This window comes from Furipterus horrens, unplaced genomic scaffold (assembly GCF_987537825.1).
Source record: "Furipterus horrens unplaced genomic scaffold, mFurHor1.1.pri manual_scaffold_13, whole genome shotgun sequence".
NCBI lineage: Eukaryota > Metazoa > Chordata > Mammalia > Chiroptera > Furipteridae > Furipterus > Furipterus horrens.
Window position 1 is genome coordinate 53699936 of NW_028327183.1, and position 14089 is coordinate 53714024.

The 14089-nt window shown below is 38.9% G+C and overlaps 1 protein-coding gene across 2 annotated transcripts; it reads right to left on the bottom strand.

Moving 5' to 3' along the window:
- Positions 1–242: 242 nt before the first annotated feature.
- On the bottom strand, positions 243–12923 carry LOC149995344 (uncharacterized). 2 transcript variants are annotated; one of them, XM_090259460.1, is made up of 6 exons: positions 12909–12923; positions 9160–9286; positions 3034–3107; positions 1008–2440; positions 373–932; positions 243–286 (listed from the first exon to the last, which is right to left on the bottom strand). In XM_090259460.1, the coding sequence occupies exons 1-6, from the start codon at positions 12921–12923 to the stop codon at positions 243–245; spliced, it is 2253 nt and encodes a 750-aa protein (XP_090115586.1). The 2 variants fall into 2 exon arrangements, with proteins under 2 accessions (XP_090115586.1, XP_090115588.1); XM_090259462.1 differs by lacking the exon at positions 243–286 and having other exon boundaries at positions 344–912; positions 1156–2028; positions 2107–2440.
- Positions 12924–14089: the final 1166 nt, after the last annotated feature.

The following is a 14089-nucleotide window of genomic DNA, read 5'->3' on the forward strand; positions in this document are numbered from 1 at the left end:
AAAGGCCTGCCATTTTCCCTACACTACATCACCTTCCACCTTTATGAATTTTCTGAAGTTGAGCAAGTTTTCAGGAATCCCAAAGGGCTTTGAGACATTCTGCACTAATGAGGCTTCCCTCCGTATGAAGTTTTGGATGTTGAATAAGGGTAGAGGACTGGCAAAAAGGCTTTACCACATTCTCCAGTATGAATTTTCTGATGTTAAGCACTGAGGTTCGGAAAAAGGCTTTACCACATTGACTACATTTGTACAACTTCTATCCAGTATGACTTCTCTGATGTTGAGTAAGAGCGGAAAACAGTCCAAAAGCTTTGCGACATTCTCGACATGTATACGGCCTCTATCCAGTATGTATATTCTGGTGTTGAGTAAGCTTTGAGGAGTCCCTAAAGGCTCTGCCACATTCTCTACATTTATAAGGCTTCTCTACAGTATGCATTTTCTGATGCTGGGTAAGTTTTGAGGACCGGCTGAAAGCTTTACCACATTCTGTACATTTATAAGGCTTCTCTCCAGTATGAATTTTCTCACGTTGAATAAGGGTTGAGGACTGGCGAAAAACTTTACCACATTCTTTACATTTATAAGGCTTCTCCCCAGTATGAATTTTCTGATGGCGTCTTAGCACGGATGAGCAGGAAAAGGCTTTACCACATTCACTACATGTATACGGTGACTCTCCAGTATGTATATTCTGGTGTTGAGTAAGCTTTGAGGACTCCCTAAAGGTTCTGCCACATTCTCTACATTTATAAGGCTTCTCTCCAGTATGCACTTTCTGATGCTGCGTAAGTGTTGAGGACAGGCTGAAAGCTTTACCACATTCTGTACATTTATAAGACTTTTCTCCAGTATGAATTCTCTCATGTTGAATAAGGTTTGAGGACGTGTGAAAAGCTTTACCACATACTTTACATTTATAAGGCTCCCTAGTATGAATTTTCTGATGTTGAGTAAGCACTGAGGTTTGGAAAAAGGCTTTACCACATTCACTACATTTTTACTTCTCTCGAGTATGAATTCTCTGATGTTTAGTAAGAGTGGAAAACAGTCTAAAAGCTTTGCCACATTCTCTACATGTATACGGCCTCTCTCCAGTATGTATATTCTGGTGTTGAATAAGCTTTGAGGACTCCCTAAAGGCTTTGCCACATTCTCTACATTTATAAGGCTTCTCCCCAGTATGAATTTTCTGATGTCGAGTAAGGGTTCGTAAGAGGCAAAAGGCTTTACCACATTCACTACATTTGTACAACTTCTGTCCAGTATGAATTCTCTGATGTTCAGTAAGAGCAGAAAACAGTCTAAAATCTTTGCCACATTCTCTACATGTATACGGCCTCTCTCCAGTATGAATTTTCTGATGTCGAGTAAGGGTTGATAACTGGCAAAAGGCTTTACCACATTCTCTACATTCATACGGCTTCTCTCCGGTATGAATTCTCTGATGTTGAGTAAGAGTGGAAAACAGTCCAAAAGCTTTGCCACATTCTCTACATGTATATGGCCTCTCTCCAGTATGTATATTCTGGTGTTGAGTAAGCATTGAGGACTCCCTAAAGGCTTTACTACATTCTCTACATTTATAAGGCTTCTCCCCAGTATGAATTTTCCGATGTCGAATAAGGCTTGATAAGCGGCAAAAGGCTTTGCCACATTCTGTACATTTATAAGGCTTCTCCCCAGTATGAATTTTCCGATGTCGAATAAGGTTTGATAAGTGGCAAAAGGCTTTGCCACATTCTCTACATTCATAAGGCTTCTCTCCAGTATGAATTTTCTGATGTCGAGTAAGGGTTGATAAGTGGCAAAAGGCTTTACCACATTCTGTACATTTATAAGGCTTCTTTCCAGTATGAATTCTCCGATATTGAGTACCTGTTGAGGAAAATCTAAAGGCTTTTCTACATTCTCTACACTTATATGGTTTCACGGAAGTATGAATAGTCTCATGAATAGTAAGAGCTGAGAAGCAAATAAAAGATTTGCCACATTCTCTACATATGTAAGGTTTCTGTCCAGTATCTATTTTCTGATGTAGAGTAAGATCTAGAAGCCAATGATATGTTTTTCCACATTCTATACATTGTTTTTCTCCAATACAGATTTTCTTCACTCCATTTTCATTAACTATTTTACTGAACACTTTCCCACACAGTAAAGATGTTGAAACTTCCCTCAAGATTGGAATATTCTTTTCTTCAGTACTATTTGAAGATTCCTGAAATAATCTAACACAGTTAATTTGTTGGTTTGTCTTCTTCACAATAGGAATAACCTGGTAAGTTTTGTGATTTGACATTTGGTCAAACACTTTTCCGTTTTTATAATGGTTCTCTTGAAGATGAGTATTCTTACATATTTTACGATTTGACTTGTGGTTAATAATTTTCCAGTTTTCACTGCACTGATAACTTCTGTCTTCATTACATGTACTCTGGTGGTAATCATTAAAGATAGAAAGGCCTTTAGTGACACCTATAATTTATTAAACATGTATACTTATTCCCAAATAACATTTGTGTGATACCTATTAATTCGGTAGTTGAATGAAAAAATCACACCCAAGTTAATAAAAATTTTATATATTGCAGTAAAACATTACTTCTCAATGAAGTATAATAATTCCTCTAATAAAGGTATTGCCAAGTCAATTATATTTAAATTTTACATGTGCATTAGAATTCACTAAATTTTATAAACTACTGAAAGTTTAATCCCACTCTCCATTTTAGACAATTCAAATGATGATATTCAGCATGAAATATGAGTTGATAATTTTCCAGACTGCTTTTAGAAAAATATATACACCTCCAAAATTGTTTTTTGGCTTCACATTTTGGAACACACTGATCTGCAAATGTGACTGACTTAAAGTGAAAGTTTCCCCAAATGTGTTAGTTTTCACCTCTTTAGATAATAAGGATTTTATCATGAATAATTATCTGATTTTAACATCCTTTTTTCTTGTGGCACACTTTCTTATCAGCCTTTCATTACATTATCAAAGGCACACCTTTGATACCTTACCAGTATTATTTCAGATAATAAATCTTCTATTCCTTGCTTTTGAAATAAGGCCTGGTTGCCTTCCGATGACAGGGCTGAAAGATATAAAATTAAGGTTCAGAAGAATGACACTCAAGTGAATGTACACTTAAACAAAATATATTTGTTTGTTTATTTTGAGAGAGAAAAGAAAGGAGAAAGAGAGGGAGAGAAACATCACTGTGTGGTTGCCTCTCACTTGTGCCCCCAACTAGGGACCTAACATGCAACCTAGTCATGTGCCCTGACTGGGAATCGAACCAGCGATATACTTGGTATGCAGGCCAAAGCTCATCCACTGAGCCACAGCAGCCGGGTAGAACGTACACTTAAGTTAAACAATTACTGGGTATATTACATTTTTGAGCACTTCAAAAATGTTAAATCTTCAAAGCAAGACCAAGAAAGGTAAAATGAGAATTCAATCAAAGGAAGAAACAGTTCCTTACATTTGGTAACCATATTGCTCATCTCATGACACACAATGGCAGTATTTTAAGAATACTCCCAATTCCCTGTTTCTACTCTGGAGAGATGGAGGGTGCAGCATGTTCAATGAATCTGCTTTTCATAAGCATCTTCGAAATATGTGTTTCTGTGTTGCATGACATACAGTGCTAAAACCATGTCAATAAATGGTGAATGCATTGTAGCGCATAGTTAAAAGAAGAGTTGACTAATGGATCAAACACCATAGGAAATACAGGACTGAAGACCAGTATCAAGCGCACAAAAAACATCTACAAAACAGTTATGAGATTGTTTTTCATAACATCAAAAGAAAAAGCAAAATAAATATAGACAATGGGATTACATAAAATATGAAAACTCCCGCACATAAAGGGAAATATACAGGGGTGAAAAACACAACCCGTGGAACAGAAGAAAATTGAAGCAAAGCATATATCTGATGTCTTTAGTATTCAGAATATATAAAGAAATTTTACAAAACATGATAAAACAAGTAACAAATTTTTACATGGTCAAAGATATATGGATAAGTAATATAAAAAAAGGCAGGAATACACAATGGAGTGAGAGTGAGACAGATTCTTTAATAAATGGTACAATGAATACAGGACCAATACACACAAAATAATATAACTCCACCAATTTCATATGCCATGTACCAAAATAAATTCACAATGGACTGAAAACTACATTATAAGACCTAAAACCATGAAACCACGACAAGAAAGGATAGTCAATGAACTCTGCAAATGCACTTAAAAAAAAAAAGGATATATTTCGGTAGGCATGGCAAACAAGAAAAAACATTTAAACAAATGAGACTACAACAAAATAAGTTTTTTTTGCACAGCAAAGGAAACCATCGAGAAAACAAATAAAATAACCAATCTGATGAATAGGGGAACATACACCAATAATGCTATCTATTGAAAAACATATGAGAAACTTACACAGCTTAATACTAAAAAACCAATATGATTGAAGAATGGGCAGAGGACCTGAATAAATATTTGTCCAAACAACACAGGAAGACAGCCATGACGTCCGGCCAAAATGGAGACATAGGAAGAGATGCTTCGCCTCCTTCCACAACCATAAGAAGGATTACATCCACCTTAAAACAAAAAGAACGGGAACTACCAGAAAATCGAACTAAGTCCAACAAACAAAAATATAAAGAACTAATACTCATGGAAACAGGTAGGAGCGGTAGAGCTGGGAAGCCAAACAGAGAGACACAGTGTGGCTATAGAAGTGGCTGCCATAGTAAGGCACTCGCTACAGCTGGCCAGTGGAAAGAGCAGTCACACATTATAAAAGCGGGGAGGGAACCCTGGAGGACGATTCCAGACACAGGCCAGACTGCGAAGCTAACAGTTTCATTACCAGGAAAATAAAACCTCATTACTTCTGGCTGTAAAACCAGTGGGCATTGGAAAGGAGGAGGAAACTGTCTCTCAAGAGTCTATTGAGAAGAATCCACGGTCCTAGAATGTACAAACCCACCCACTCTGGGAACCATCACCAGGGCAAAGCTATAGGGGCATCGGTCACATATGGGAAGCGGGTGAACTGACTAGAAAAAGGGAGAGTGCTGAGAAGGCTACATTGTTCCCTCTCTGACCCCTTCTGCACATACAGCACCGCAAGGCAGGGAAATGGATCATCCATCCTGACAAATACTTAAGGCTCTGCTCCTTGAAACGTAACAGGTGCGACTGTTCTACCTAAGATACAGAGGCAAATACAGGATAGTGTAAAGCTGAGGAGACAGAGAAGTATGGAACAAAAGAGGGACTGGATCAAGGTTCCAGTGGGAGAAATAAGCAAAGAGGCAACAGCCAACCTAACAGACACAGAGTACAAAACACTCGTGATAATGATGCTCACAGACTTGACAGAAATGCTTGAGTATGGCAAATGCAGAAGGAAAGAAGTGAAGGCTCATCTAAGTACAATGAAGGAAAAACCACACAAAACCAAGGGTGAAGGGAAGGAAGCTGGGGTTCAGATCAATGATTTGGAACATAAGGAAGAAAAAAACAGTCAACCAGTACAGAATGAGGAAACAAGAACTGAAAAAAATGAGGAGAGGCTTAGGAAACTCTGGGACAATTTTAAACATACCAATATCTGAATCATACGGGTGTCAGAAGGACAAGGGGAAGAGCAAGAAATTGAAAACTCATGTGAAAAAATAACGAAGAACAACTTGCCAAATTTGGCAAAGGAAATAGACACACAAGTCCAGGAAGCACAGAGAATACCAAATAAGCTAGACCCAAAAAGGACAACAGCAAGACACATAATAATTAAAATGTCAAAATTAAAGGTAAAGACAGAATCAAAAGCAGCAAGATAAAAGAAAGAGTTACCTACAAGGGGATTCCTATAAGGTTATCAGCTGATTTCTCAAAAGATACTTTGCAGGCAAGAAGGGATTGGCAAGAAGTATTCAAAGTGATGAAAAGCAAGGACTTATAACCAAGACTGCTCTCTCCAGCAAAGCTATCATGTAGAATGGAAGGGCAGAGAAAGTGCTTCTGAGACAAGGTAAAGCGAAATGAGTTCATCATCACCAAGCCCTTATTATATGAAATGTTAAAGGGTCTTACTTAAGAAAAAGATCAAAACTATGAACATTTAAATGACAACAAACACAACTATCAAAAACAGAATGTAAAAAAGAAAATGAAAGACAAACTAAGTAAACAACCAGAATAGAAATAGAATAATAGGTATGGGGATCAGCTGGAGGGTTATCAACAGGAAGGGGGAAAGTGGAGAAATGGTGCAGGAACTAAGAAGCCTAATTGGTAGATATAAAATAGAAAGGTGGAAGTTAAGGATAACACAAGAAAGGGTGATCCCAAAGAACTTATATGCATGACCTATGGACATGAACTAAGGGAGGTAGGATTGCTAGAGGGAAGGGAGCTACTAGGTGGAACTGAGCAAAGGAAAATTAAATTTGGACAACTGTAATAGCATACTCAATAAAATACACTTAAAAATAAAATAAAAATATTATGTAATATAGTTTTGATTTTGTAAAAATATAATTCAACTTAGAAAAGTTTTAAAAACAATTTATTTACTTATTTTTATTTTTTAAAAGATATTAGTTATTTATTTTTAGAGAGAGGGGAAGGGAGAGAGAAAGAGGGAGAGAAACATCAATGCAAGGTTGCCTCTCAGGTTTCCCCATCTGGGGCCATGGTCCTCAACCCAGGCATGTGCCCTAACTGGGAATCAAACCTGCGACCCTTTGGTTTGCAGGCCAGTGCTCAATCCACTGAGCAACACTAGCCAAGCCTAGAAGTTTTTACTCACATAAACAGAACATAAATTCAAAAATGAAAAGAGATAAAATAACACTATTTCTGAAACACGCTGGACCATTAACAAAGCACAGAAAGAAACAAGGTGAGTCATGAACAAAGTTGGGTAAAAACCACACAAATGTACACCATAATTTTGATGACAACTGACAAAATACTGATACGTGTTAGTAAGTCCCACAATGTCTTTAGTTTACTGAGGGAAAAACTATCATTTATATTCTTAAGACATCAATAGAAACAAAAATGCAATCAACTGACCTTGAGGAACCTATCATAAAAAGGTAACACACCAGAACACTGGTGGGAATTGTGGCTAAGTGAGAATGAGGGGTGCTGGAATCCATGTCTTCCTCTGAAACGGTCGCACACAGACTTACTGGGACTCCCTCGCTCTGAACTCCAGCCTTAGGACAGTAGCTTAACAGGCCCCAGGGACATATGCAGAGGAACTGAATTGTCTGGCCTCAGGACAAAGGCTGGAAGGGCACTTTTCTCCCACACAGCAGTCCTGGCACAGGCCATTATTCCCTTGCTGAGCCCTCCCCACCACAGAGCCACAGGCAGGTGCCATACATGAGTCCCTGTCTTCCTGGATAACACTGTAGCCATGTTCTACTGATTTCCTAGACCTTGCCCCACTCAACTTGATATCCCACCCAAGTTATGTCCAGTGGATTTTCCATAAAAACGGCCTCTCCTGTCTCATGCTTCAGACTGTCCTTAATCTCAGAAACAAACAGCAACTGGAAGCTCCATATCACACAGTAAGGGGTCACATGCACGGCACCGGCCGCAGCTGGCCTTGGATCACATCTTGGCCTCTCCTGGGCTCCTCCACGACAAACACAAGTAGGAGCAACTGCATATCGCTCTGTAACATAGCCAGGTGGAACCGGGCTGACCTTACACCTGAAGAGAAGATTCAGAGCCAATGCACCCAGTGGACAGATTAGGACAAGGCCGCATTACAACCCTACTACTTCTACAAGGAACACACTCATGGGGCCGACTCAGTGAGCACCAAGGCACCACTGAACACTTTGCTAAAAAAGAAGTGCCTAATAATTGTGTGACCCACTTCTTACCAAAAACACACAATCGGGCATGTTGTCTCAGCACTTCTTAAAACATAAGCAGAAATCTAACCAAGGTGTAATCAGAAAGTGAAAACACATCAGGCACAGTCCCGGGCATCATTGGACTGAACAAGATAGAATTACAGAACGATAGTGATCAAGAAATCAGGTTAAGAATAAAGACCATCATACATGGTGGTTCTAAGGCTGCCCATGGCAGTAATTTACTGAAGAACTCTATAAGGTAAGGAGATACTTTAAACAATTCTAACACAAAGAAACTGGAGTATACAAACTGGAGATTTCGTATGTCAGTTCGTACAAAGCAAAACGACATTGTGAAGGGCAAGAGAAAACTGGATTGTATCATTTGGGGGAGGTGTATAGGGTAGCAATGAAGTCACTGAATTTAAACTTCCTGGGGTTCTGTTTGAAGCCTATAGGATTACAAATTATACACCAGAAATCATGAACCCCAGGGTTCCTGAAACAAATCCCAGGCCCTCAACCACTTTCTTCATAAACTCCATCCATGAGACAAAAACAAAACTTAAAAAAACTAAGGCTGAATTTCTAATTTCTCAGCAATGAACACAGATTTTTCCAGGGCCCCAATGCAATGGTAGCAAAGCCTGACCATTCCGGACCTCATGGTCGAAGATGAGGTCTTTGGCCCCAAATGCTAATAGGATGACACAGGTCACTGGAGTAGAACCAGAGTCGGAAGATGACACTGGAGGAATGGACGTGTTGGAGACCAGCTGGCCCTCTGTGACAGCAACAGAAATCAACCTCAACTTTTCAGACTCCTTTTACTGAAGCACAGTTCACAAACCACATTTTAAGTCTGGTGTCCTGGGTGACCTTTAGGCCCCTTCCCTGTGTCATCTGCTGTTCCATTCCCACCTACCTGAGTGACCAGATATTGGTTTTTTTCTGCAAACATCCCAGCGCTCCTTCATTTGCTCCACAATAGCGACCAGGGCTGGCTTAGGGAAAACATGACCTGTTTATAAAAGAAACATTAGTTCTAATATAAATTCTGCCATTTACAGTGCAGTTTTTGCTAAGGTAAGAAGACTGGTAGACTAATAACCTCCAGTGTCTCCCTTGAGAGTAAGAGTCTGAAAGGCTAAGTCCCCAAATGATATTAAACTAATAAAGAAAACCCCACCCTGCAGCTGGTGTAGGAAGTTTGAAAAAAGACTCATCCTCACCCACGGAGGCCAGGTTCCTGTAGTTCTCCAACATCACATCCATGTACAATTTTCGCTGAGCTGAGTCCAGGCATTCCCACTCCTGCTGAGAGAAATCTACTGACACGTCCCTGAGTGTAAAAGGTCCCTGAAAAATAAAACACCTTTACCAAGTGGCCACCAGGCGTTAATAATGTAACCCAATATGAAAACAGTGTTAGAAGTGTGTTGAACCTTGGAGACTACACTGAATAATCCAGTAAGATCATTTTGATCCCGTAATATTCTCTAATGTATTTTCTAACAGTAGAAATGAGAATGACACCTGTCCACAATCCACTGCAGAGATTTTTCCATAAAAATAACCTTTTAAATGAGGGACAGACATAGCCGTATGCATTGGTCAGTGTTGTATTTGTAGTATTCATGATCAATTGTGTATATTGATCAGTAGGAAAATCATGGAGAATTGGACATATAAGTACCTCTTCAAATTTAACCCTTTGAGTGCCAATGTTGCTGTGAGTGACGCTGACAACTTTTCCCAAAAGTGCTGTCGTTCCCATTGACTCTTTCGATGGCTATAAATATAAATAACAATGAAGTAATTTGTATTTTGTTTTGTTCTGTATTTTGTACCTCAGGTTATATATTGATATAACTTTTTCTCATTTTGATCCAAATTTAGAATTTTTACGCTTGTTCAAATACTGACATATTGTTATGATTTTTTTTACATTTTAAAGAGTCCTTTTAATTTCATTTATCTTTGCAATAATCATCAAAACTATGCAGTGTGCAAGATAAAGAAACTTGCTTATACACATTTTCATTGTTTCACGGTAGAGCGTTAGCGTTTTGTTTACAAACTGTTTATTACTATTGATATCTATTGATATATGTCTCTAGTGTGAATGCCGTTTCTGTTCATATTTTTTCACATTATGAAGTTTTTTTTCCCAAAAATTTATGCAATACTTGGCATACTTCTTACTTGTTATACATGCTGTTAATGTGTATTTTCAAATTATATTCATAGCTTTTATATTATGCCATATATTATACTTCAAAAGCCATATTGAAGAAATTTCTTTTTCTAAAATAATTGTTAATAAAATACTTTTAACGCAATAAATTTTTTGCTAAATTGTGTCAACACTGCTTACAAAAGAAGAGTGTATTTACTAAATGTCGTGAAATTTTCAGCAATTATGAATAATGTTTTTATAGACATTTTTCATAAACTGCATTTCTCAGCAAAATAGCCTGGCATTTCCCACACGAATTTCAGCAATTACGCATGAACAAAGAACTGCAGTTTTTAAAAAATGTATATTCTCATTCAGAAGTTCTGGGATGGGGCCTGTGTTTCCACATTTTTTACAAGCTCACACTTTACTAGTGACACCATTGTCTCTGGTCCACATGACACACTTCTGAATAGAACAATAAGGAATACAAAATAATTCATACATGATTTTGAATTGAAGGACTTCTGCACTTCTCAAGGAATAAGAAACATATTGGCTAAAACATTACTTGAAAATTTAGTGAAGGTAAGCTTAGAACAACATTTTTCTTCCTATTAGAATATTTTCTGAAATACAGATTAAAACATAGACCTTCAGATTTACTCCAAACTTGATCTAATATTTTTCAACAAACAGAGGCAAATACACATAGACACCTCACGAACATTCATTGCAGTTTCTATAATTGAGAATGAAAACATTTTAAGAGAGTAAGAACACTAAATAGCTCAACTGTTAACATTTTATGCACATGGACACATACACATATCGAAACTAGATATAAATGAAAAGTGATAGAAAACTGTACTTTTATGTTAATGAAATGAAGATTTTTCTGTGATTTGGTAAATCTTATGAATCTACTTGTGTATATCTTTTGTTTCAGGAACACAGTAAAAGGAGAAATGTAAAAAATGATAAAGAATAAAATGTAACTAGTGTTTATTAGTCTTTTATTTTTTAGAAAAGTTTTGTGCATCGCCCTGCCTGGTGTGGCTCAGGTGATTGAGTGCCAGCATGCAACCTGAAGGGTTACTGGTTCGATTCCCAGCCAGGGCACACGCCTGGGTTCTGGGCAAGGTTCCCCAGTCTGCAGCAGGAGAGAGGCAACCAGTTTATGTTTCTCACACACATCGATGTATCTCGCCTGATTTTCCTCCCCAACCCTAAAAAGAATAAAATCTTGAAAAAAATGTTTTTTACTCTAAAGTGGAGTTATATGTTAGAAATTTTATAATGCAATATTCATTATTATGACTCTTGTAAACTTTCTTAACACAAGTTATAACACAGAGTATGTTGGAAACAAGAGTGTGAAATGTAATGAAAATTTAGTGGAAAAAGGCATGGTTCATTAAACCCTCCATATCAAAAGCCAATGATCTCTAGGAAATAAATGTAGGGCCTTCATTTTCCAAAGCAAACTGAAATTAAGGGTTGTTTCCAATGGAATGTAATGGGTTTTTCCAAAACTATCAAAAATTCCCTGCTAAACCCTGGTTAATGATGATGAGAAACTATTGACTATTGGTGGAGAGACCACCTCAGCTAAATAAACATCAGATGCACTGGAACAGTGAATATCACGTGACCAAAGCACAGAGAAGATGTCATCACTGCTGTGACATTACTGAAAGAAAAAAAAATACGTAAGAAAAGAAATCTTTGCTGTGGCTGGTGTGGTGCAGGGGATTGAGCGCTGGCCGCCAACCCAAAGGTCAGTGGTCAATTCCCCTTCAGGGCACAGGTCAGGGATGCGGGCCAGGTCTTTGGTTGGAGCCCTGCCAGAGGCAACTGATCCATATTTCTCTTGCACATCAATGTTAATCTCCTTGTTTTTCTCCCTCTGTACCCCTCTCTCAATATATACTATTTTTAAATCTTTTTAAAAAGGAAATAAATCACATGAAAATGTTCATAAATATTAATTTTGCAAATTTCAATGCACATGTGACTCTCATGTGTTGAACTAAAATACTGAAGTATATTTAGATAGAAACAAGCCCTGGCTGGTGTGGCTTAGTAAATGGAGCGCATGTCTGCAAAACAAAGGGTCACAGGTTTGATTCCCAGTCAGGGCACATGTCTGGGTGGCAGGCCAGGTCTCCACCCAGGTCCCTAGCTGGGGGCTCATGAGAGGCAACCATACATTTATGTTTATCTCCCTGTCTCTCCATTCCTGTCTCTAAAAATAATACATACATACATACATGCACACAAGCAAGAGATTTGTACCAAACTAGTGAGCTAGTTTCTTCTATCTACTCTTGTCAGAACTTGCTGAGCTATCCTGACCAATAAAATGAGCATTTATTACTCCGCGTCTACAAAGATGATGCTGCAGCTACATGAACCTAAAAGCTTCATCTTACTTCTTCGCCAATACCTGCGCCTCTGAGCCCATTCCAACAGGGGTGTTGCACACGGGCGCCTTCCCAGGTAGATATGAGAGAAAGAGGTTGTTTTCAGTATTTAATAGCTAGTAATTCATGGCAGATATTCTTCATGGCCTTGGGGATCTTGGATAAAGAGAACGCAGAGAAGGCTCTGGGACAAAGGGGAGAAGTTTGTAAACTGCTGACCTTGGCAATCATAAGAAGAAAGGGAAAAAATAAGAAGATAAAAACAACTTTACTAGGCAAGAATACCGGAGGCAGAGAAATACAGGTTGCAGGTTCTAAGCCACTGACGTTCGGAAGAAAAGCAAACACAGCCTCTAACCCAGGACACATCATTTACCTGAGAAGCAGCCATGGAACCCTGGTCCTGCTCCCGCTCCGGGCTGTTTTCACAGGCGATAATACGCTGAATTACTCTGGGATTTGAGACTGTACCTTCAGAGGTTTCTGCACAGCCCCTGATTCCTCTTCCAGCACAATGACAAGCAGGACCTGAAAATGCTGGAAAGGTCACCACCTCCGTCCTTTGTCAGAGGAGAGTCAGGAACAATAAGCGCCTACATCACAACAACCACATGGTAGTTTTTTGTTCTTGTTTTCAGGTGCCCTCTCCCCTCACAGAGGCCCACAAACTCATAGAGCACTGAGAACGTGTGCTGCTCTCCTGAACCCCAAGCAGCAGAGCACCCTGCAGCCCCCCTGACCCAAATGCGCACCTGAACTTACTAGGAATGCCAGCATACCTTTTCTTTCCCTGCTCCTTCCCTTCCACTCTACAGATAAGCTTTCTCCTTTCTTTTTGCTAATTGACTAGGGCCCTTCTTTCAACTCTAATGTTCCCTGAGCTCACTGGTAACTGTGGAATTTTAATGAAAATGTTCTTATAATTAAAATAAAAGACATGCTGGCTGAGTGGCTCAGTTGATTGCAGCATCATCCTGGACACCAAAACACTGTGAGTTTGATTCATCATCAGAATACCTACCTAGGTTGCAGATTCCACCCCTCCCTGGGTGCATATGGGAGGTGCCCATACATGTTTCTTTCACACCAATTTTTTTTTTGTCTCTCTCTCTTTTGCTCTGTCTCTACTATCAACAAGCACACCCACAAATAAGGATATTACAAAAATGCATCCCAAAGCCCTCCTTTGAATCCCTGGGTTCACCTTAGGATGAGCTAGAGCACTTGAGTAAACAAGCATGCTCCACCCAGAGCACTTGTCCAACTCTGTGGAGGATAACATAGCTGATGTCCTTTCTCAAACCTTCTCAGGTGATTTAATATGAACCGGAAACAGTTTTGCTTTAATAAGCATGCAGACCCCTAGGGAATGAGAGCCTCACTCTAAGTTATAATTCTGCTGATCTGCAGTAGGGACCATGAAATGGCTTCTTTATCTACTTCCCTCCTGGTGCCTGAGTTACTCCCCCAGAGTGGTTTTCTGTAGCACCAGGACACACATATCAGACCCAGTACTCCTCAGAGCTTTGGGTACTGTGAAGACTTTGGGCAGAAACT